Below are 24,541 nucleotides of genomic sequence, written 5' to 3' on the forward strand. Positions count from 1 at the left end.
GGGGTGGAGTTACGTAATTGAGGGATGCTGTAATTCTGTAATTGTATGCCATCTTGTCAATGTATTGGCTTTTCCACCTCTTTAGCAATTTGTGGCTTAAAGGGAAACTGCAAAGGGTTGGCAGAGTTGATGTGATAAAAGCATCACGTTGGCAGAGTATAAAGAAAAAGGTTTAGCTCCAAACCAGCCAAAGGTGCATGCAACTAAAAGGAACACCTAGAAGCACAGTGCTTGTGTTCAAAATAAATATTAATGACATCACAAAGAGGGAACAAGGAACATAGTAGATAGGAATTGCACCAAAAACAAACAAACAAAAGAAACCCTATACCTTCACAAAAAACAATATGAGATAAACTGTTTTACATTTATTGACCAAAAAAATCACACAGTTACAATAATGTGGTACGAGGAGAACGCTGCAGTATCACTGAATAATCTGGAACAGGTGATTATTATTCTGACTTCCAAAAAACACATATTTCACAAACGTACGCAGTCAAACTGGTGGTTGTATAACAAGACTGCTCGAAGCATGCTCAAGGCCTTTTATATCTCGTGTAGGCTTTTGTATCTCATAGCATCAATGGTGGGAAAAAATTTTGCCTTTTGTGAATCTGAAATACTTGATTTACCTCAAATTACACGTTTGGTTTTTGAAGGTCAAGAGATGACTCATAACTTTCTGGTGTGTCTGTCATATACTAATTTACAGGAGATAATAATGGATGGCCCCATCTTTTTGACAAGTATTTTGGAATGCCGAGTCATAACGCCAGGACCAAGTCCAATGTATGCTGTGAGTACCTTCATTTTAAATGTTAGAACTTTGTCCTTAAATCGATTATTTGTTTTTCACAATGTTTTATAGCAAATAGTTATTAATATATCAGATGTGCTTTCATGACAGTATTTACTTTCTGCTTTCGCTTGAAATTAAAACAGTAGACATTCCCTCATTACCGCATTGCAGGAATATCCTAGATGCGTGTCTTCGTTTGCCACTGAAATGTTTACATTATGTTTTGTTACTGTGATAAAATAGTAAAAGAGATGGAGTTCAAGGCAAACATGTTTAATGTTGCAAACTGTACAATAGGGCTGCCACGATTAGTCGACTGGTCACGATTACGTTGACTATTAAAATTGTCAACGACGAATTTAATAGTCGATGCGTCGTTTGAAGCTTTGTAAGATTCCAAAAGACGCAGGAATAAGTAGTAGGATTGAATAGTGTAATAACGGACTGAAACAGAAGATGGCAGCACTGCATGTACAAGGATGCCAGCTGCCGTTAAACCCTGAAGAAGTAGTAGTGTCCAGTATCATAGCTGTGTCCAAATTCAGGAACCGCATCCTCCTGTGCCCGCATTTGTAGGGCGATTACGTTACAGCGACACGGCGAAGACTGTCCAAATTCGAAGACTCCGACAAATGCAACCGACAAATGCTGGGACACATTTTGTGGGATTGACCGATTTACATAGTATGGGCAATAAAATGTGTATACCAGACTTATTTGAGTGTTGGTTTGATATAGCTTTTTTATTCTATTTTGCTGATGTCTTTTCATCTTATTCCGTTTCATACATGTAAAAAAGGAATTTTATGCATCATGACAGCTGCAATTTTAGTCTATTGTTGGTTTTGTCAAAATCTTTCTGTTTAACGATCAATCATGCATGCATGACCAATCTGTTTATGTAATTATTCTTTTAACTTGCCATCCGTACTATAAGTAACAAAGGCTTAAGCATGACAGTCTTAAGAAGATGAAATCAAATTGTCAAGCTTCGATTTTAGTCATCCAGTTTGGATTTTTCTTTTCCCATTATATGCACCTCTTTCAGTTCATGCTTTTTAATCTGCCAGTTGTTTGAAAGCTATCTATTATCCACACTGTGCTCACTGACAAGCAGTGTATTTTCTATTCTACATAGAATAGAAAATAAAGACTAGATGCATAACTTTGTGTCCCCAAAAATGAAGCCTTGCAGGCTAAGTTCCTTTTGAGAATGAGAATCAGTAGGATGATAGCTAACGTGACAGCTAATTAGAGATGCACTACTGCACTGACCGGTGACCGCCAGTCAACCTCCCAGATGACTCCCATATGGGCATGTGTTACGCACGCACAGCAGTGCAGGCAAATAGTCACATATATATTTTTTGTCATAACACATTGATGTCAGGATCTGAAAGCAGAAGGCTCTGCCTCCCATACTACTATTAAACATCCTAGGAACCACAAGTAAGCCTGCTGTCTGAGAGCAAATTACTCTATAGGGGTGATAAAGTACTGTGAGGTCTTTAAGATTACATGGGGCCTGATTGTTTAATATCTTGTATGTGAGGGGAAGGATTTTAAATTTAGTTCTGAATTTAATAGGGAACCAATGTAGAGTAGACAATATGGAAGAAATACCCTTCTCTTTCTAGTCCCTGTTGCCACTCTTGCTCAATCAACTCAAGGCTTTTCAGGGAGTTTTTACAACAACCTGATAATAGTGAATTACAATAATCCAGTCTAAGTAATAAATGCATGAACAACTCTTTCAGCATCCCTCTGAGACAGGATGTTTCCAATTATTGAACAAATGGAATAACAATGTCCTATATATGTATTTAATGTGCAAACTACAGTACTACTATAGCATACAGTACTATGCTATAGTACATAGTCAAAAATTACTCCAAATTTCATCACAGTGTTACAAAAGCCAAGGTAATACCACCCAGAATAAGTATCTGGTTAGAAACCATATTTCTAAGACTTTTAAGGCCGAGTACAACAACTTCAGTTTTCTAAATTTAAAAGCAGGAAATTGGAGGCCTTCCAGGTCTTTATGTTTTTAAGACATTCCTGCAGTTTAACTCATTCATATGTGTCACCTGTTTTCATAGAGAGATAAATGCATAGCTGTAAAAATGTATTCTATGCTAATGATACTGCCAAAGGGAAGCATGTCTAATGTAAACAGAATTGGTCCTAGCACGGAACCCTGTGGAACTCCATAATTAACCTTAGTGCATGAACATGAACAAACTGGAGTCTATTAGATACATATGATTTAAGCCACTACAGTGCAGTACCTATAATACCCACAACATGCTCTGTGATAAAATATTATGGTCAACAGTATCAAACGCTGCACTGAGGTCTAGTAGAACAAGCACAGAGATGAGTCCACTGTCAGCGGTCATAAGAAGATCATTTGTGACTTCACTAATGCAGTTTCTCTACTGATGAGCTCTACTGTTTTACAACTACTCTTTCAAGAATTTTGAGATAAAAGGAAGGTTAGAGAATTGCCTATAATTTTCATGTGTTGGTGTCTGTGGCTTCTATACTTTAAGCAGTCACTGACAGCAAATGATTTTCACTGAAGCATTAAAAAGTATCCTCATGTTTAAAATGTTTGTATGTGCCTTTGTGTATTTAATTTTGAGTGTCTGAAAATAGAGGACTATTTATAAAAATGGCTGTAAACAGTTAGTGCATTTTTTGTAAAACCCCTTTAATTAAAGCTGAACTTTATTTTTCTTTATTATTTAAAATCCACTGCTGCAAAGCTTTAAAAAAATGTGCCCAACAAATTATGTATCTAATTGTAGAATGCAGCACAATAACAAGTCTTTTTTTTCAGCTGCATAATAATTTAACTAACCTCTTTTGAACAATTATTTAGATCAGATTTGCCCCTCTGTTTCCCCATCTGCTTAGTCCAGGGAGCACTGTTTCAGGATTGTGATCAGTGTGACCAAACGGCTTGTGAATATCATCACATAAATCTGATATTTCAACCCAGAACATTGCTTCAAGTGTTAGTAATACACCTAGCAATGAGCTTAACCAGCAATACAATCTGTTGTTGAACTAGCACATAGCTACATTAAAATAATGATAGTGTGGTTCACAATTTTTATCAGTTATTATAATTTCTTCTTGAATAATTTGCAGAGCCATTTGCAAGGTATCATAGGGATATGGGGACCATAATTAGACTAATTGTTTTCAAAGACATTGTCACAATTACTGCAATTATAAAGCAGAAGTAAACAAATTACTCTTGTTGGGTTTTCTTTGAAATTAGCTGTTTACTGATAAAAAAAATAATCAAAATGTTACAGAACAAAACATTATCTGTGTGGAGACTGTATTACCTGAAACAGATATAAACACGCCTGGATGTCATATTTCTCACAGTTTTTCACAGTTAGAGACTTGACACCCTCTTTGAATTTGCATCTCTTAATTTCCTCACTTCCTTTACTTTGTGATTTACGGAGAAGACAAATATGTTTTATATAAATTTTGGCCATACAGTAGCTACTGTGACCTCATCTACTGGTTTATGGATTGATAAACCCATGGATTATCTTAGATTATTTGATGGATAACTTGATAAAATTGTTCCATATTGCACAAACACCATAAAGAAGGTTCAGCGTTCGATGGTTCAAATTAATTAAGGTGCCTCTTAGCTGACTCTTAGGTGCCGGCATCTACATGCAAGTGTTACTCAAAGATGTCAAACCTGCATGCTAATACATCAGCCCATCTGTGGTTATCTCAAAGGGGACAGTTAGCTGTCTAGACCAAAACAATTTGTAGCAGGATGTAAACATGTTTATTTCTGGAGTGGATCTAAACACCCAAATGGCCACTTGAGGAACTGCAACTTAGGCCACTTTTGCTTTGGCTTAATTATTCAGCCCTTAAGGCTGCGACTTCTACAGAATCCATTTCAAAATTTTCTCTCACCATCTCTCTGGTTGAAAATGTGTTTTCTCTCACAGGCAAGCTTTTCATTGACTTCCTTTTATGGCTCATTTTGACACATCCTCAAAATATAATTTAAATTCATTGGAGCCGGTAAAGTCTGGTTAGACAATTTTATCTGCTTCATTTAATCACATCTTTCATATTCAAATTGGAATTTAATCAAAGGTAATCACAGCTGGCTTATCCTGGGAATATTTAGTAAGTCTTTTATTAATGATTGCCCACCTGTTCATCCCAAAAGTCACTTTTAATAAATTCTGCTTTCATTTTCTTTTTCTCTCCTGCTTAATCCAGCAGGATTGTGTTGTTGTTCTTCAAAACAGCTCCACTATTGACACTTTTGACCATTTGTTTATCCTTCCCCTGTCTCCTCCATTGCTCTAGTGCTTGGTGTGGTTCCTGAGCTCTGCCTGTGCCGGGACCTGGAGCTCGACTGTGACGGGGCTCATCTTCAAGATATCCCAGTGGTAGCAATGAATGTCACTATGATGTGAGTAGAAAATAACCCCTGTTTTTCTTCGATACTTTCAAACTCAAGCAATGTCCAGAAAGACAGTCATCAGCAGCGATTACTGTCACAACTTGCGAGAATTTTTGTAGCAGACATTTGCCACTTCAAACATCACTTGCCACTGTGAATACCTGTCATTGCCACAACTTGAAAGGTAAAAAGTGAAAATTATTGCCTGAGACATGGCACTCAAAGAACTCAAATCTGTTGGACAATTCTCTGAGAGCAAAGATGGTGGTAGAAGTAATCCTTCTCTGGGAAAAAAAAAGTCTTTTAAATTTTTTTTCTTTTAATTTATTCTTTACATGAAAGTTAAGTTCAGCAATATACTACTTTAAACAAAATGCATGGATATATTTCAACAAGACCACTCAGTGTTGAGACTTACTGTTAAAAGCTATAAAAGCTAGCCCGTACTCATTTAAAATATGGCTTTTTTATCAGTACAATGTACAACATCCAGAATCAGATCAACTATGCTACCATAAGCCCAACACCTATGTTACAAATTTAGCCTTCAAAATGTGACATTAAGACAACTATAATGTATGTGGAATAAATAATAAAAGGCTCATTAATCACATGTCCTCACAGAGTGACTGGATGCGTCGCAAGCACACTCATTTATAGAATTCCCTGTTCAACAGTTGGACCAGCTTCTAAATATATGACACATACAGCACATCTTAAGGTGTGAGTGTATATTCTGAGCATATTAGCAGTAAACATGTTGCAATGATTTACAAATGTCAGAAGGTACAGAAAGTACAAAAATGTTAATAATTTAATACTAGTAATATTTCCATAATGTGGAGGGGCCCTTTTGCCAGATCTCAGCCCAAAAGAGCATCTTTGGGTTGTAGTGATCCTGGAGTTATACATTATGGAAGTGCAATCAATACGTCTTTAGCAGCTGCTAAATGATGATGCTGTCAAAGTCTCTCATAACTAAAATCTCAGAAGAGTATTTCCAGCAATTCCTTGAATCTATTCAATGAAGAAAAAGCAATTTTAAAGGCAAAGTAAGGCCCAACCCTGTTAGTAATCAAGTAATTTTGTAATTTTGTTTAGTTCAAATAAATAACACTGACTTTTTGTTCTAATGAATCATCACCTCGCTTCCTTTCATGAGCCCATTATAATTATCTTGCCCACTACAGGGCTATGAAACAATCTAACTAGGAGTCATAATTAACTGCTTGCACAAAGAGCCTCTGGGAGAAGACGGTCTCTACTTGCCAGCTATCCAAGAAAAACAAAGTTAAAGTAAACAAAGTTAGAGAATGGTGCACCAAAGGGGATTGCGTTAATAGTAAGACGTTTTCCCAAATGTGAAAAAACTGACTACTTCTGCTTGATAGAATAGTGCGTGAGAAGATGAGCTTTTAATCATCCTTTAATCCTTTAAAAGGCTTGGAATCAGCAGCTGAATCAGTTGGTCAGTTCAGGGTCTCTTGACCCTGATATGGTCTCTTGGCAGAATTTAAAAGACCACTAAGCTGTAGCTTGTAATGTTTACAGATTAATGTTTCTGGTAACTGGCTTAGTCAGAAAAAGTAAGTTGGACATTATAGGGAGTTTTTGTCTTTTTATATGTATTTTATGTGGATAATCCAGTTAAGATATTAACATATTAAAATATTAAAATCTGTATATCAAAAATCTTCTTTGAGTAAATTAAAATGCCTGCTATGTAATAAATAAATAGAATCAGCGTAGTGATGTTATGTTTCATTTTAAATCGTTTTTAAGATTCACAGCCACAAAATCCCATTAATCATAGTCAGAAGAAACATGCTGTCCAAGTGTCCAAAGGTGAGTGGTGCTTTTGGTTTCAAGCAATAAACATGTAAATGTCCCTGTCTCTCAGGTCCCTACAAAGGAATGGGCTTCAGAAACTTAGAGCGAACATATTCTTTAAGTACCAGAGCCTGCAGAAACTGTGAGTGTTCCATTAATTGTGGATTACATGCTATTTATGTTCTTTTATTGCATTTGTAGTCTTATTGTCTTTCTACAATATTCTTTTCTGTTTTTTATATTGTTTGTTTTTTTCTTTAAAAAATAAAAAAAGCTCCACACACAATAGATCAGGTGCTATAACCCTACCCTATTCATTGAGTAAAGCATCTTCACTCTACCTTGACCTGGCAAATGCAACAAATAAGCATCACATCTATAAAGCTGGTATGTGTAAGCTAAGAGGACTGCTGGGAACGTTGACAGATTTGTTCTGCTTTGCATACAAATTCATTCATTGTCCACTTGTGTTGTTTATCAGCCTCACACAGTCACACTGACAATGGCAACATGAGAATAGGTCTTATCCCTCGCCAGAAACTATTTGGTAGCTTTTGCTGGACTGAAAACTTCCCTGAGATGTGTATAAACAAACATTAGAATGAATTGCCGTGTGTGAAAACACAAGACAAAACACAACTGTCAGCAGGGGTTTGTCGAGCTCGTAGTGTGCAATATAAAGGAGTATTCTTGGAAGAGATTATCATTATTTGATGTGAACGATTTCATTTACGCAAAAGTTGCACTTGAGCAAAGGCATTCGGGCTTTATGGCTTAGTATGTCTGTTTTGTTTTGTTTTTCTGATAGCTATCAAGTAAAAATAAAGAAAATATTTTGTGCTTTATGTATGGATAGATATCTCCAGCACAACAAGATTCAAGATGTGAGTCCTGATGCATTTAGAGGGCTGTATAACCTGACAAGACTGTAAGTTTGTTACATTTTTGCTTTACGTGTAATTTGATAATACACACTCTGAGTTGCATTGGTTTCTTATCTGTTCTTAAAATGCAGAAAAGCATTAGTTCACTTGCAGTAGTTAATTTTGGCAACCTAGCACATCCTGCTTCTTGACATTAACAAGGTATGCTTGTATATGAACATTCACTTTAAGAGGATAGATTATATAAACTGACCAATGATGAACTGCTTTTGGAAGGTCAACACCACTTACAAATTGTTATCAGCATCTGGTGCAGGTAACCTTCCATTGTCTTTCTGTATGTAGATATCTGAGCAACAACAGGATATCGGTTTTAATGCCTTGGGTGTTCAGGGATCTGCACAAACTGGAGTGGTTGTATGTATCCAGCTTTTATAACATATATCACCTTTTATGTCTTCTTCTTGCTTTGTGCTTTTTTTAATTACTTTCAGGTATGCACGTCAGTGAATGCAGTTTTGTATTGTGCAAAACTATATTCTATTTTTGATGTATTTGTTTTTACTCTAGGATTCTTGAAAATAACAACATCCATCAAATATCCCCCACGACCTTTTCAGGACTGAACTCCCTTGTTCTATTGTGAGTCATTATTTTGACTTTTTTGTGCTGCAAAGGCTTTCAGATCATCGAAAGTGGTGCTATTAAGAGTGCTTGGCAGCTACGAGCAAATGAGTGTTCTTTCTTTGAACTTTAAGAGAAAAGCCTTTCACCTTCTTTTATTTTGTCTTGCTGATTGACAGGGTTTTGTTGAACAACTCTTTGACAAAGCTGGATGACATCTGTCGAGAAATGCCCAGATTAAATTGGTTGTAAGTAGAATGTCAAAAAAAAATCTAAACTTCTCCTAACATACAAGTGCCAATTTGCGATCAATCTGTTCTTTGTCAGCAGTTTGGGTGCATTTGTCTGTGTTCATTTGATAATATGTTGTGCAGGGACCTGGAAGGAAATCTCATTGAAGTGATTGGCAATGCCTCATTCAGCTCATGCACCATGCTGACAGTTCTGTAAGTATAAATCTACATAATTTATTACATGGCTGAGGTGCAGTCTTTGCATTTACATTTTTTCTTTTGCTGCAGTTCCTGTTAGAGGATTGCAAATCAACCTTAGTTTCATACAAATTGATGAACTGTACTATCCTAGGTGTGGGATCAATTCTGGCAGTTCATTAAATGGGATTAAGGTAGGAAAAATAGTCATATAATTCTTTCTGTGTCTGTTGCCTGTCTCCAGGGTTCTGCAGCGAAATAGGATCAGCTACGTACACGAACAGGCTTTCTCAGTCCTGCAAAAGCTTGGAGAATTGTAAGTAAAAATATTTTGCACAAACAAACTTCAAAAAACAAAACAAAACTCTCTGGATTGTGCCAAAAAAAAGCTGAATTGAAGCCATGTAAGATGTGGATTTTGAAGATTCATTGTGATTAATGACTCAAGAAGTTCCAAAAGAACAGAAGGAAACGACAGCATTTAAAAACACTATAAATGCTCTGTTCTATTAAAAAAAGCACTGAAATAGCCAGATCTATGCTTTAATCGCTTCCAAAGATTATCCTAGACGTCATTAAAACCGTCTGTAACACCTAAGATACAGCAGCTTCCTGTCTAAGAAGGACAAACATCAAACTCTGCTCAGTGCAATAACCAACATCATTTAAGGACGTGTCTAATAAAGTAACATTTAGCTCAAGGGTTTGTAGAAAACCCCTGTGGAAAGGCAGGGTGCACCCGGGACAGGTTATCAGTCTCACAGAGACAAACAACCATTCAAGATAATATTCACTCCTGTAGCCAGTTTACAATCATCAGTTAATTACAATCAGCAGTCCTTGCTGCTCCATCTACTTGACTAACATCTGTATAGACCACTTCAGGTCTCACTTGTATTCTGATACGTTATGGAATTTGCACAGGTGTCACATGAATAGAACTGAGTAATTTAGAAGGAAATTTGATTGAGATCAGCGGTTATAATTGAGCATTTTATAGTCATGTTGATGATCCATGAACTTCACATTTTTATTGTGTCTGTGCTTTAATTCTACCAAGCAACAGTCAGTGGCTTTAAATGTGGAACTTCTTAATACTTTTTGACAATGGCAATTTGATCTATATAGCACATTCAATTATATGTAGAGTTCAGAAGATATAAACCCAGTGTAGGTTTTATATGACTTAATGCAGTTAAAACAGCAAAATAAAGCCCCCACACCAATGTCAAAATCATGAATAATCAAAATCACTGACTTTTATCTGCTATTGTTATAGTAGCAGTGTGGATAGAAAGAGTTAATCCATGACTGGGAAAACCTCCTGTGTACGGTTAACATCAGTTAGTCTTTAATTCTCTTCAAAAACTGTGAGTTCAAACATCCAGTCATCCACCCATTCACACACTGGTGATGGCAAGCTACATTGTAGCCACAGCCACCCGGGGGCGCACTGACAGAGGCGAGGCTGCCGGACACTGGCGCCACCGGGCCCTCTGACCACCACCAGTAGGCAATGGGTCAAGTGTCTTGCCCAAGGACACAACGATCAAGACTGTCGGAGCTGGGGCTCGAACCGGCAACCTTCCAATTACAAGGCAAACTCCCAACTCTTGAGCCACATAAGAAACCACTTGGACATAGACATTTATATTTAATGATGAAGAGGGATAGTAGGTTAAATATATAATGCATTAAAGCCATACAACCACAACATTCACAGTGCTGCAGTTGGTAACACTGAATCTTCAAAATAGGGTAACTGTGAATGTATTATATTAATGCAGTCTGGGAAACCTGCTGTGGATGGTCACTAATGAAAAACGTGGCTACAACAACCCACCATAAGCATAGTGTCAGTATTCAAAGGACTTTACATTTTTTGTTATTGCTGTTTTTCAGCTTGCCTGTCATTCTATCCACCCCCTCTCCCTTAACAGAGTTACTGAGGGTGGATCTTCCTTTGAAGATCTGTATGCATCCATCAAATGCCCAGTGTTGTACATCAATATTTATTCATTGTTCTTTATTTTTGGAGAACTGATGTGGATTTGTCTGTGCACACAGGGATCTATCCAGAAACAGACTGGCAGGAATCCCTCCGAATCTCTTTGTCTTACTTGAGGATTTGCTCCAGCTGTGAGTTCTCTTTATACAAATACCCACAGACACATAGTTCTGTATGCGGATACCTTTCCCATAGCCTTCTCTATGGCTATTTATATCTTTGTAGTCATCGAGAATGACAGCAGACTGACAGTTTGTCATTTTGCAAAAACTAGACATAGTTTCATGTTTTCAATGAAAAGTGTGTATACAGACTTTGACTAAACTGTAGTAAATTTTGCTGGGGGTTTTGTACTACCTTTTAATTTTTAGAACTTATGTAATGATGAAAAATTGCAAATTGCAAAGATAATATATGATTGTATCAGTTTTAAATTAATGTTCTGTGAAGGGGTTATGTACGGCTGGTTAGTTTAATATACAATGACAAGTCATAATTTATTGAGCAAGTACATGTTATGTAAGCATTAATTTTATGAAGAGTTATTAGAAGATGAAGCTATGAAACACATGAAAGAGTGAAGTATTTACCTTCTTTTAATTGAAAAATGATAAACTGGTAATAACTAAATTGCTCAAAGAATGCAAAAGGCAATTCCCTTATAATAAATTATAAATAGCAAGGATAATATCATTGTGATATTATTGTGTTTAACATTGTTATACAGAATAATTGTAGATTAAATACAGAAAATACTACAAAAATAGTGTCAAACTGTGGTATAGCATCTTCCTAGGGATTATAAATTTTAAGCAGAAGACAGTCAATACACTGATTCCCTAACCACTAATAAATATGCTGGTGGGAGGATAACAAGCTAGAAAATGAACAGAGGAAGGACACACCTTTAAGATGTGAAGCAGGAGGTAATGTGACAGTATGACAGGAAGATAAACATGTGGGAGGCAGCTGACATGCATAAAATGCTTCTAGACATATTTAAATGTCACTGGTGTTCTATTTGTTTTCATGAAACTGCATCACTGAAGATTGCTGTGCTTTGTTTCCGTCCTCCCATGCATAATGTACAATGAACTGTAATTTCATTAATCATTTATGTGTGTGTGCTGTTCATTGTTGCTTATTTTCCCCTTTTTTCTGCAGAAATATATCGTACAATCCCATCATGGAGCTGCAAGTTGACCACTTTGATAAGTTACATAAGTTAAAATCATTGTAAGTATTTGATGATGCATCCTTGATAACATTAAGATTTTAAAAAAATCAATGTTTAGCATTAAATAAAACTGAGTTAATCAATAAATTGATATCAAGTAACCACACAAACTCGGTTTACAATCAACCTTTTATGTAAATATACAGGTTTTTTATTCTAATTCATTATTTTTTTACTATATCATATTTATTTTACTTTCATATTGATCTTATCTTATTGATCTTATCTTTCATGTTGGTGCCTGTCCAATTACTTTGGTCAGCTCCAGTTTTTGATTTGATTAGTTTGACTAGTTTGAAGAAGGTTATCATTTTTTAATGTTTTTCCATTTTTGAGAACCTCAGTATATTCTGCATATTGCTGTTTGAGACATTCCGGCAAGTGATTGTCATACTTCTTCTTCATACGCACAAGCTTGAATTCACAAAAGTCAAAATCTAAATAAACAGAAGACTAAAAATGTCTCTTTCTAGTAGAAATGTCCCCCATTTAGGCCTTGAAAGGCCATTTACCAAGAAGAAGATTTGGTGAAAACACGTTTTCACGTTTTTGTGTACAAAACAAATCAGCATACTGTATTGTGTGTGGCATCAAACTAAGACAAAATCATCTTTATATTTGTTAGGAGCATAGAAGGAATAGAAATTGGAAACATTCAGCGAAGGATGTTTGAACCACTCAAATACTTGACTCATATGTAAGTACTCCATTGTGATGGTCTATGTTTAAACAGTAAATCCTTATTGTTCAGTCTGGACTGTCATAGAGACAATGTGTTACTCACACATAGAAATATTATCCTAGTAATGAGCTTTGAGCTGGCCTTATTGAGACTGTCAGACTCCTCTTCCAACCAAGAGATGATTAAGTCAAGCTTAGTGTAATCCTTCTTTTCTGTTGCTAAAACAACTCAAGATACATCCATGTAAGTCCTGAAGAGATGCAACAAGACAGAGAACATGATAAGATGAATGCCTCTTCACCCTTGGATACAGTCACAGAGATTCTTTAACGTTCCCTTTGTAATAGTGCTTCATACAAGTTTTAGTAAGTGTCAGCTGCATTCAAATCTATCTTATTTTGCAGAAGTAAAATGCATTTTAAAGCAGCAGTGCTCAAGCTACTTCATTCATAAATATTTTGATATATGCCAGCACCCTACCTTAGACATGAATGGAATAGCATTTTTATTTCACAAAGCAATTTAAAAAATAAATTTAAAGTTGCATCTCTATTTGAAGAAATTGTTGCACCTATTATTCAGAAAACTCCAGAAGTAAAGCAGTGAACTGTTTTCAAAGGGATTGTTTCTTTATAAGAGTGCATTTCCATAAAACATGTGCATTAACTAAAGGGACTTAAAAAAAAAAAAAAAAAACATAGTTAATTTTTGAACATCGTGATTTGATCGCAATTTAATTGTCCTAAAAAGATCATTCCGCTTTGGTTTTGAAGAGCGAGCACCAGCATGTGTTTGACATTTGAGAAATGTGAAACAAATATTGGCCAATTATTAATTTTGCACTCAATTCATATTTTCCTGGATGAATTCTAATAGCACTGAGGATGCTCTGACTTTCCAAATAGAGACTACTGTCAATACTCTGTAAATTATTGCCATTCCTTTAATACTATAGCAATAAAATAACTGATTAACATATAGTAAGCAAATTAACATTGTAAGGACAGTAGCATGTTCACTTTGACATTTAGCTATGGGCAATGTTGGAAGCTGGAAAATAGTTTGATTTGTTGAAATGTCATTTTTAATTACTGTAAGGACTAGAGCAGGGCAATATGACCAAAAATATTTATCACGATATACGTTTGAAAATTTATAATGATATAACTGACAATATAATTGACAGTAGACAAAATACTTTACAACTCCACAACTTTATTAGTGGAAAAAAAAATCAATGTATTTTCACTTAAACAAGCAGCAGTTTTTTATGTGCATGAAAGTTATATAAAAATTTAACAGTGCAAATGCAAATTCCTTGCTGATATTATGTTGAAGCACAGTACGTATCACTCCGCGAGGCTCCTGCCTACGATAGCCGCAATGCTCCGACAATCCATCAAGCGGTGCGGGTTTCTTAGCTTAGCAAAGTCGTACTAAAACATTTGACAGATTTTCGAGCGCCGTGTAGCACATAAAATCGTTTCGAGGTCAGTAGACACAACCAGAATTCATACATAAGGCACACGGGATTATAAGAGGCTCTGTCGATTTTCAGAAAAATCAAAGGATTGATTTTAAGTGTGCCGTATTTTCCAAAATACGGCCGTCGCTAGCATGCGCTACCAAAAATAGTGCTTTGTTGTGTATCTGATGGACGAAAGCTAAACCAGTTCGACATCACTGAAGTTGCAGCATTTTTAAAAACCAATTCTGGTTCATCTGTTTCATTCAACGATCCGCTTTCGTCCTTCTCATTTTCCGTCGCCAGCATGCTTTTTCCACCATGTGTGTATGAAAACAAAGGCACTGCGCATTCGCATTTTACCCATATTCTATCGCGATATTTCATTTTCTTATCTTTGCCCAATATTACACCGGTATTACCGTGAACGGTATGATATGGCTCAGCCCTAGTAAGGACCATAAATGACATGTCAATTTCTATACAGGGGTTGATGGTGGGAGATGGGCAGATAATTCAGCTGAATAAACCCTTTAATTCTTTCTTTGGATAAAATGATTACTGTTAAACTTTTGCAGGTCTCCACCTGGGTAGAAAGACAAAAGACAAAAGCACTCATTTTAATTTAAGTTGGCTTCTTGATTAGGTTTACCACCTTTAGAGTCTCACAGCTTCGGGTGCTATTATTTCCGTATAAAATTGGCACTTCAGATCACCAGAATACCCCTTCTTGCTTTATTCCTCTCTCTTATTTCTGCACCTGCCAGTATGTATAAAAAGAAAAGACATTTACAGTGTGGAATTTTCCTGTTGCCTTGATTGACCCAGAACCTTTTTGGTTCAAATAAACAATCTCCTTTTGTCTGTTGCTTAACCTTACACTTTTTTTGCGTGATTACAGCTACTTCAAGAAATTCCAGTACTGTGGCTATGCTCCTCATGTGCGTAGTTGTAAGCCCAACACTGATGGAATCTCATCCTTTGAGAACCTACTGGCCAATATTGTGCTGAGGGTCTTCGTCTGGGTTGTGTCTGCTACCACCTGCTTCGGCAATATCTTCGTCATCTGCATGCGGTCGTACATTCGCTCAGAGAACAAACTACATGCCATGTGCATCATCTCCCTCTGCTGTAAGTCACGTTACTACATTTAAAGTGGAAAACTCGTATAACTTTTAGGATATAACTTTTACTGGCTACAAAGATTTTATTGTTTGCTGTTGCAGTTTCTAGATTACAACTGACATATTCTTCCAACACTGTGTCCTTCTGATAGCCTTGAATGTCAAAGACAGCACAAAGCATGAAATTAGTTTCCACCGTGCCTATCACCATGTTTCAATAATAAAGGTTTAATATTAAATACACTGGCAATCCTCATGAATACTACTAAATGCAAAAAGCTGGCAGTTGATTAGATAAGATATTCTCATCATCCAAAGAAATAAAAAGTCATTAAGATAAGACATGATTAACATGATATGTAAAAATAGTAAATATATATTCAAACTTAACTCTTGTCATAAAACTGCTTTTATATATGATGCATACTAAGTGGCAAAAAACAGTTTTGACTGAGATACAGCTGAACTACACTCGCCAGTCACTTTGATGGGTTCAGCTATTCAGCTGCTTGTTAACACAAATCAACCAATCAAATTGCAGCAGCTCAAGGCATGTAGACAGGTTGACTCAAATTGACATTCGCTATAACCAAGGTATCTAGACGTGCATTTCTAAGTGCACAACAAATCACAAATCATTGTTGCTGATCATGCCGACCCGTTTATGATCACAGTTTAGCATTTTCTTTTATCTACTCACAAAAGGATAACAGCCCATGACACACTATGTCACAAAGCTCAAAACATCTCAAACTGGTTTCTTGAACATGACAGTAAGTTCACTTGTTCTCAAATGGCCTCTACAGTGACCTGATCTCAGTCTGTTAGAGCACCTTGGGACTGGAATGGGGAAACCGCATCATGTATGTGCAGCCAACAAATCAGCAGCAAATCTGGTATGATGCTATCATGTTGGTACAGCCTAAACTCTGAAGAATGTTTCCAGCATCATGTTGAGTTTGTGCCACAACAAAGTAAAGCCGTTCTGGAGGCTAAAGAGGATCCGACTTGGTTTAAATTAGATTTAAATCTTTCTTTTTGATAAAGCATATAGTAAGGGCTGGATCAGGTGACATGTAATCTTTAGTTATTATTAATCTTTGGCTTTCTCCCACAGCATGTCTTTGTCCTATCTTCCTCCCCTTACCGGTAACCGGTCGCAACTGATGTCCTGAGCCAGAGCCAGAGCTGTTAGTAAAAAGCTGTTCACGTGTTTTGTGGTTTCAAACACAGTGGAAAAGTAAATCCAGTCTTTTTGTGGAGTGCACTGGTGTGTGAATGTGATATGAGAACTGTTTTCATTAGCAAGTAGATTTTTGGCCAAAGAAAACCAAAAATGAAGCTTATGATGATGAGAAAAGTAAAGCATTTTAAATATGACTTATTCTTTGCTACTTTAGCTGAAGAGTTTAAAAAGAGTATCTTAATGCAAGCAGGATGTGTTTGCATATTGCTTTTAATATGGCTATTAAAGGAGCGGAAAGAGTCAAGGAAGAAATGAACCAATAACAAAGTACAAACATGAAAGTGTTGAGTCATCCGTACTTAGAACTGGAACAAGACTTGATATGAATTAATTATGCTTGTATCAGCCATTGCCTTTTCCTAAGAAAGCCAAAGTATTCATGATCTTTAAGTGACTATATAGGAGCCCCATCACACAGTCGGCAAGTTTAATTTTTGTACCCTTACAATCTTTCTATGACACATTATAACATAAAAAACCCCAAAACATACAAAAGAAAACTTAAAAGCAATGTTTAGTTATTTTATTCCAGGTCCACAATTAATGCCTTCTAAAGAGCTTTGGTCTGATTCAGCATCAAAAGAATTACTAACAGGACTAAGGAGGAGGATTTGAGTAATGAATTCACCAAACTATCAAAGAAATAAACATTAATCCATGACTGATGAAGCAGTGGGCAATTCATCAGAGGATATAAGTTGTGAATTAAATCACAAATTTAAGAAAAAAACATTGTGATAACTTTGCAAACAGAATTGAAAGTAGGTATAAAAGAAAATAACAGATGGGGCTGGTAGTTATCTTTTAATTTCAGTTCTTTTTCTCTCCAAGAGTTTCAAGCATGAAACAATGGTTGGTGTACGATGCATAGTCATGTTTTGTATATCAAATTCCAATTATTCCAAGAGATGGAGATTGCACATTGAACAGTCTTTTAAGACAGATGTATAACGTCTCAGCTTGCTTTTTGAACTTCTAACCTTTTGTTAGTCAAAGGAGCTTGCAAAGAAAAGCGTCTGGACTTCTTTAAGTTGCTTGAAGACGTTTCACCTCTCATCCGAGAAGCTTCTTCAGTTCTAAGGTCAAATGGTGGAGAGTCCCAGATATAAACCTAGTAGGAGTGACCCCCCACACAGGGACAAAAGGACCCCCTGATGATCCTCTAATCGCCTGAGCCAGGGTGGGAAACTGGGCATGGGTCCCAATCAGCCAGAGTTTCGGGTGTGTTCATTGTGAAACCTGGCCCCACCTTATCATGCGAATTCCTGAGGTCAGATGGCCCAGGATGTGAGTGGGCGTTAAGGCGTCTGGGAAGGGATCTCAAAACTGGATTATAGATGGCAGAGAGTTGGTGTCGTAAACCCCCGCCTCTGTTCAAAGATGGTCGCTCACAGTGGACATAGATGGCTTCTTTCACTCCTCTTTCAAACCATCTGTCCTCTCCGTCCAAAATGTGAACATTGGCATCCTCGAAAGAGTGTCCTTTGTCCTTTAGATGCAGATGGACTGCTGAGTCTTGTCCTGTGGAGGTGGCTCTTCTGTGTTGTGCCATGCGCTTGTGAAGTGGCTGTTTGGTCTCTCCAATGTAGAGGTCTGAGCATTCCTCGCTGCACTGTACAGCATACACCACGTTGTTAAGTTTGTGTTTAGGAGTTTTGTCTTTCGGGTGAACCAGTTTTTGTCTGAGTGTGTTGCTGGGTCTGAAATGCACCGGGATGTCATGCTTGGAGAAAACTCTCCTGAGTTTTTCTGACACACCGGCTACATAGGGGATGACAATGTTGTTGAGTCTGTCCTTCTTATCCTCCCTCGCTGGTGTCTGATCTTCTTTTCTGTGCATCTTTGCTGACTTTATAAACGCCCAATTAGGATAACCGCATGTTTTGAGTGCTTCCTTTACATGTGTGTGTTCCTTCTTTTTCCCTTCAGGCTTAGAGGGAACATGTTCTGCCCGGTGGTGTAGGGTCCTAATTAATCCAAGTTTGTGTTCCAGAGGGTGATGGGAGTCAAAGAGGAAGTACTGGTCCGTGTGTGTGGGCTTCCGGTAAACTTCGATGTTGTGGTTGCCATTCTCTTCAATGTGCACAGCGCAGTCCAGGAAAGGCAAGCTCCTTTGACTACGATGACCTGGATGACTGAGAACCTTCACAGACATAACCTTTTGTTAGTTTGTTAGTTTTGAAGAGAAAGTTACATGCTCTCAAGAATTTCTGCCCGAGGGGGTACGCACAAGTTTTTGAGTGCATTGTCCTCCTCACCTTACTTGCAGCAAGCTGTAATGGGCTCATTACGGCAACCTAACAAAGAGACCCACTTCTTCTTGAGTGAAGGCTGTGAAGTGCATTTTTCATCAGTTGTCGCAAGGGGTGACAATCAAATTCCACACTGAAAAACGAACTTAACTAAGCAACACAAATTTGAGGTTTGGGCTTTAAATGTTGCTTTTTCTAACGTTTATATAAAGAAAAATGTTGTACAGTAGGGGTCAAAGTCTTAACAAGAAGGGCACCTCAGTGTCAACTAATTTATTTGTGTAATATACTGGGATGTTTATAATTTGGAGCTATTTGCATAAGAGGTATTTTGTTATATTTTATAATATTGTAATATAGATTGTAGTAATTACTTTAGTTTATTTAGTTACTGTTCTTACTGTCTTGGAGCAACTGTGACCACATAATTTCCTCTGGGATTAACAAAGTATTCTGATTCTGATTCAGAAACTCTAGTAGGTCTAGTGATGATACCTATAGTTTGTATTTGTTTAGACTTTTTATCATAAAAAATATTGGCTCCGCAGCTTATATTTACATTTGTAATCACATGAATATTTCGAACCCTGGAATCTACAGGTTTGTACAAAACTTCATATCCCATATTATACCATCTCACAACATCCCCAAAAAGTTTCTTGTTTTATCGAGAAAGTTTTCTTAGTCTTCAAATGCCCCCACAAACGTTCCATGGGGATGAAGGTGGGTGGCTTATAGAGCAAAATCAGTGACAGTTGATGTTTTTTCTTTCGTAGCTCTCGGAAAGCTTGTATTGTGGTCATTATTCTGCTGCTGAATAAATTCTTTTCTAAAAACAGGAAAACCAAAAGATGTCTCTGATAAATGAAGTGTTGCTGTTGCAAATAGAACACTTTTTCCAATCAGAGAAATGCTGGTGAATGTTAATATATCCCCCAACTGTTATAGGAACTAATACTAATGCACTTATGCTGATTGGAGTCTTGCTTTTTCTTCTATAGCAAAATCTGTATGTGTTCATTTTTTTCCCCCAACTCTCAGTCTACTGAGCCTTATTATTGATCTTCTTATAGTCCGGTCACTCTAATTCCATTTGATCGTGCTTTGAATGTAAATAAGCAGTTTTACCAGTGCATGTAAAATGTCATAACCTCTTCAAAGGTTTTACTCTAATCATCATTTCACACAGAAAAAGCCCTTCTTTACTTTGGATAAAATCAATTTGACTTTGGACACCTCCATTAGTTGATATGTTGCTCACTGATACTTGCAGTGTGCTTAGTTGTGTTTTGCTGGAAATCTTGAGCAATGTCTGCAAGTTCATTTACTGTATTTGAAAAGGTTTCTCATGAATAGATCAAATCCACTTGTATTACATTTGAATGTTTTTTTAATGGAACAGATACTGTCATTGTCACTGTGCTTCTGCCTTGTTTGACCGCCATGTCATCAGCCAAAATAAAGGCTCGCTTTTCGTTTGAACTCCGTTTCGTGTCTTCGCCTGTGTCTGAGTCCTCCACACACTCTCCACTCAGTCTGCCACTGCGGATCGTGACAAGATACAACTGAAAGAAATGAACCTTTTTTTAACATGAATAACATGACCTATTTTTTTCAAATTAGACTGAGAGACCCAAGAATACTCTGCAATATTAAATATTTCCCCATTTTACATGTCAGAATTTAGATTGCATTTAAATGTTAATCCTCAAACTCCTTGAACATTTCTTGGTTTAGATAAGATGTTTAAAAGTTTTGAAATTCAAGTGTAAAACTCAGCTGTTTCATTTTTGTTCAGAATCTATAAATATGCAGCACTGTTGTATGCTCCATCACGCCTGTGACCCTAAACTGCGGTTAACAGGATGGATGGATGAATGGGTATCCCTTACATGTTCTTTAATAATACGCAACATTTAAAGTGTGTGTCGATTTCTTCAAAACTGGCTTCTAACTAGCTGTGATATCATAAATCATTCTCCCCTCAAGTAAAATTTAACTCGGAAGAACCTTCCTCTTTGAGTAGAAGAACATAAAATCAGCATTCTAGTTTAAAACACTGAACATACATTATTCTGTTTCTCTTTCATTAGTTTTGCCTTGAGTTCTCTAGTTAATGTGTCAGTTTTGTTTCCCTTGAACAGAACAGAGCTAGTTTTTTTTTCCTATTCAAAGTCTTAATGCTAAGTTAAAATGAGCCCAGCCGCTACTCCTTTTCCTCAAGAGTTTCAGCAAGAATGCTAATGGGTCTATTTTTGCACCATTTCAAACTGATCATATCATTCATTTCCTTTTCATAACAGTTTAGACCGCATGAAAGACTGATGTTAGCCTATAGTATCCCTGGTCCCTCTTAATATGCATGGATTTCCGAGGTTGAGTGGCTGCTGTCAGCATGTTATCATTAATCTCCTTCTTACAGATTCAATCCTTTCATGTTGACCAATTTTTGAACTTGTCTTTTTTTTCAGAGCACTGCAGTGTTTATTTGGTGTTAAAATAAGTCCAACTGACATTGTGCTCACATTTCTTAATTAATCTAAAGTAATGAAACTACATTTTCTGAAGCAAAGCAGCCCAAATACATCGTTATAGCTACAGTATATGTTCAGCCAAATACTCCAGAAATATCAGGATGTAATCTTATACCAAAATCTCATAAGTAATTTGTAAATCAGCTGCTTTTTCTTCGCAGGTGCAGATGGGTTGATGGGCATCTACCTCTTCATGATCGGTGCATATGACCTAAAGTTTCGAGGCGAGTACAACCGGCATGCCCAGGCGTGGATGGATAGCAGCCAGTGTCAGGTCATTGGCTCTTTGGCCATGCTGTCCACTGAAGTATCTGTCCTGCTCCTCACATATCTAACGCTGGAGAAATACATCTGCATAGTCTACCCTTTCCAGTACTTGACTCCTGGCTGGCGACGAACTGTCACCATCCTTCTTGGGATATGGGTGTTTGGTTTTATTATTGCCTTCCTCCCATTAGTTTGCAAGGGGCTGTTTCGCAACTTTTACGGGACCAATGGTGTCTGCTTTCCACTGCACTCTGAACAACCAGAGACTCTATGGGCTCACGTTTACTCCGTCGTTATTTTCCTGGGTGAGGATTTGTTCTTGAAACAGTGCTTTGAAGATTTTTGTTCATGTTTTCACTTGTTTTTTTTTTTTTGTTTTTACTTCTTCTCCAAAGGTAACTGTAAAAGTACAGGTTCTGTATTTAGTATATGTGTTTTATATGTGGGGGGTTTTGCATTTATTTATTTTCTCTGGATGCAAAGATTTATTATACATGTACATTCAAGTACTGCAAATTTAAACTTGTTTGTATGAAATCTTTCCATAGGTCTTAACCTGGTGGCATTCCTCATCATTGTCCTCTCCTATGCAAGTATGTTTTATAACATCCAGAGAACAGGCACTCAGACCACTAAATATAGCAACCACATCAAAAAAGAGGTGACCATTGCCAAAAGATTCTTCTCTATCGTCATTACTGACTCCCTCTGCTGGATCCCCATTTTCATCCTCAAGATCCTCTCGCTGCTGCAGGTGGAAATTCCCGGTACAGTAAAAGAATGACAAGCATTTAAACAAACACTTTGATGAAAAAGAGCATTTTGAGTAAAATACTACCTAATTAGCCTCACAGTTTGCCTCTACAACATTTTTGGCCTCTTAACTCAGCTGTGTCTGCTGCAACTCACTAAAAGAAGCAGATGATTTGATGAATGCAGGCAGGTCTTTATAAGGGTTCAGCAGAATGTAGCTGCTAGACTTTTAACTAATGCCACATGGATACGATGATGGATGTGACTGATTACCTGTGTATAGATTTTATTATTTTTAATGACTTTTTTTTTTTTATATCCTACTGTTTTACTGATTTTTGCTTTAAGATTATTCATGACAGGCTTCATTTTATTATTCATTATTCATTTGATTTTTTTTTTGTGACATCATCATTGACCAGGTCATTAGCAGTTTGTAATCACACGTCTTTGGCAAAAGAAAGTGATAATGTGTTGCTGATTTGTGTGTGATGAAGTAACTGGTTTTTTGGGGGGAGAAGTGGGTTAAGAATACATTTAAATGCCACGTGATGTGTTTTAGATGATTTTTGAAATTGATTACAGTGAATCAGAGCTGGCTACAGATACATTCTCTTGCAAAGCATCAGGTTGTAAAGTCCTGCCTTTTAAGGTCAAACGGAGCAAAGTGCTCCCAATATGGATTCATTCTGTGTTTTCTTAAAGTGTTTCCCATAAGTTTTACTACTGCATAAGAATTCCATTATGCATTAGATTATGCATGATGACAATTTATTTTGAGGTTAAGGATACTATTTGTATATCATTTTTAATTTGTGATGTCAGTAGTTGTTAAATGTAACAATCTAGACAGACTAAGTAATTAACACTGTAATTGTATTTCTTTCTCTGTTCTCTGACAGGTACCATCAGCTCCTGGGTGGTCATATTTATTCTCCCCATCAACAGCGCACTTAACCCCATCCTTTACACACTAACAACACGGCCTTTCAAAGAGACTATTGTGCAGGTGTGGGCTAACTACAGGCAGAGGAGGCCCCTCCTTAGCAGACACCCAGCTCATCATCCATCGCTCACTTGGCAGGAAATGTGGCCCCTGCAGGAAAACAGCCATAGTGTCAGCGTGGGGCAGGAATTTGAAGCAAATGGCACAAAGCCCAAGCTCACGCCTGTGGAAAATACTAATGAGGGGTACAATGACATTAAAGCATCAACCAGAAAGCAGGAAACACAACATACAGTGCTGTCAGTATGTTCTAAGACTGAAACACCACCACATACACACATTCACACAGGCACACAAACAAATTAACTTATGTAACTGTCTAATGGTAGAGGTACATGTACATGTTTGTATTGTCACCAAAACCTCACCTCAGTAAACTCAATTTCATTTAAGTTCGTTCATCTCAGCAGTTCATATTTACCCTCAGTTTAGTCACTTGTTAGTGTCTACATTCTTTGCAGTTTAAAAGGATTAGTTCTGGTATTTTTTATTTTTTTTTGTCTTTTTCCCTCAAAATGTAACAGTGCATGTGTGCATGACCAGCAACGGTAACAGCCATCACAGCAGATAGGGGGACATACTTCATAAAATAATTTCTTAAATTAAGAAAACATGCTCCCTATGAATCCTGTTAAAGCCAGGCAAGTAAAATCTGGGGAACAGAATCTGTTATCAGTGACAAAAAGCTAATAATGATAATAACAATGGATTAATATGCAAACTGAATGATTCCCATCAATGACTTGACTGAAGCTCTTTTCAATGGGTGAGACACATTGAATATTCCATAGGATTAAAAAGAGTATAAACATTTAGGATATTAATAGATAGGGCAATGAAGGGCCTCATAATTATGACCTAGTGGCAGAGGCTGGAAAAACAAGGGGGTGATTGGTACAGTTAGACAGGCATAAATCTTAGATAATAGTAT

At 37.0% G+C, this 24,541-nt stretch overlaps 1 protein-coding gene across 2 annotated transcripts in view; it reads left to right on the forward strand.

The window, feature by feature from the left end:
- The window catches only part of rxfp1 (relaxin family peptide receptor 1), a 77,668-nt gene extending 53,666 nt beyond the window's left edge, over positions 1-24,002 (forward strand). Inside the window, exons 3-18 of one of the 2 annotated variants that reach the window (XM_026182778.1) lie at positions 716-799; positions 5,171-5,276; positions 7,168-7,239; positions 7,954-8,025; positions 8,327-8,398; positions 8,552-8,623; positions 8,785-8,853; positions 8,980-9,051; positions 9,281-9,352; positions 11,104-11,175; positions 12,209-12,280; positions 12,907-12,978; positions 15,330-15,559; positions 21,746-22,156; positions 22,400-22,618; positions 23,507-24,002. In XM_026182778.1, the coding sequence (XP_026038563.1) occupies positions 716-799; positions 5,171-5,276; positions 7,168-7,239; positions 7,954-8,025; positions 8,327-8,398; positions 8,552-8,623; positions 8,785-8,853; positions 8,980-9,051; positions 9,281-9,352; positions 11,104-11,175; positions 12,209-12,280; positions 12,907-12,978; positions 15,330-15,559; positions 21,746-22,156; positions 22,400-22,618; positions 23,507-23,916 (2,177 nt within the window). In that variant the 3' untranslated portion in view covers positions 23,917-24,002. The remainder of the gene's footprint in view (positions 1-715; positions 800-5,170; positions 5,277-7,167; positions 7,240-7,953; positions 8,026-8,326; positions 8,399-8,551; positions 8,624-8,784; positions 8,854-8,979; positions 9,052-9,280; positions 9,353-11,103; positions 11,176-12,208; positions 12,281-12,906; positions 12,979-15,329; positions 15,560-21,745; positions 22,157-22,399; positions 22,619-23,506) is intronic. The other variant, XM_026182785.1, reaches the window with a different exon arrangement.
- The last annotated feature ends 539 nt before the right edge of the window (positions 24,003-24,541 follow it).

The sequence above is a fragment of the Astatotilapia calliptera genome, chromosome 2 (genome assembly GCF_900246225.1).
Source record: "Astatotilapia calliptera chromosome 2, fAstCal1.2, whole genome shotgun sequence".
In the NCBI taxonomy this organism is placed as follows: Eukaryota; Metazoa; Chordata; class Actinopteri; order Cichliformes; family Cichlidae; genus Astatotilapia; species Astatotilapia calliptera.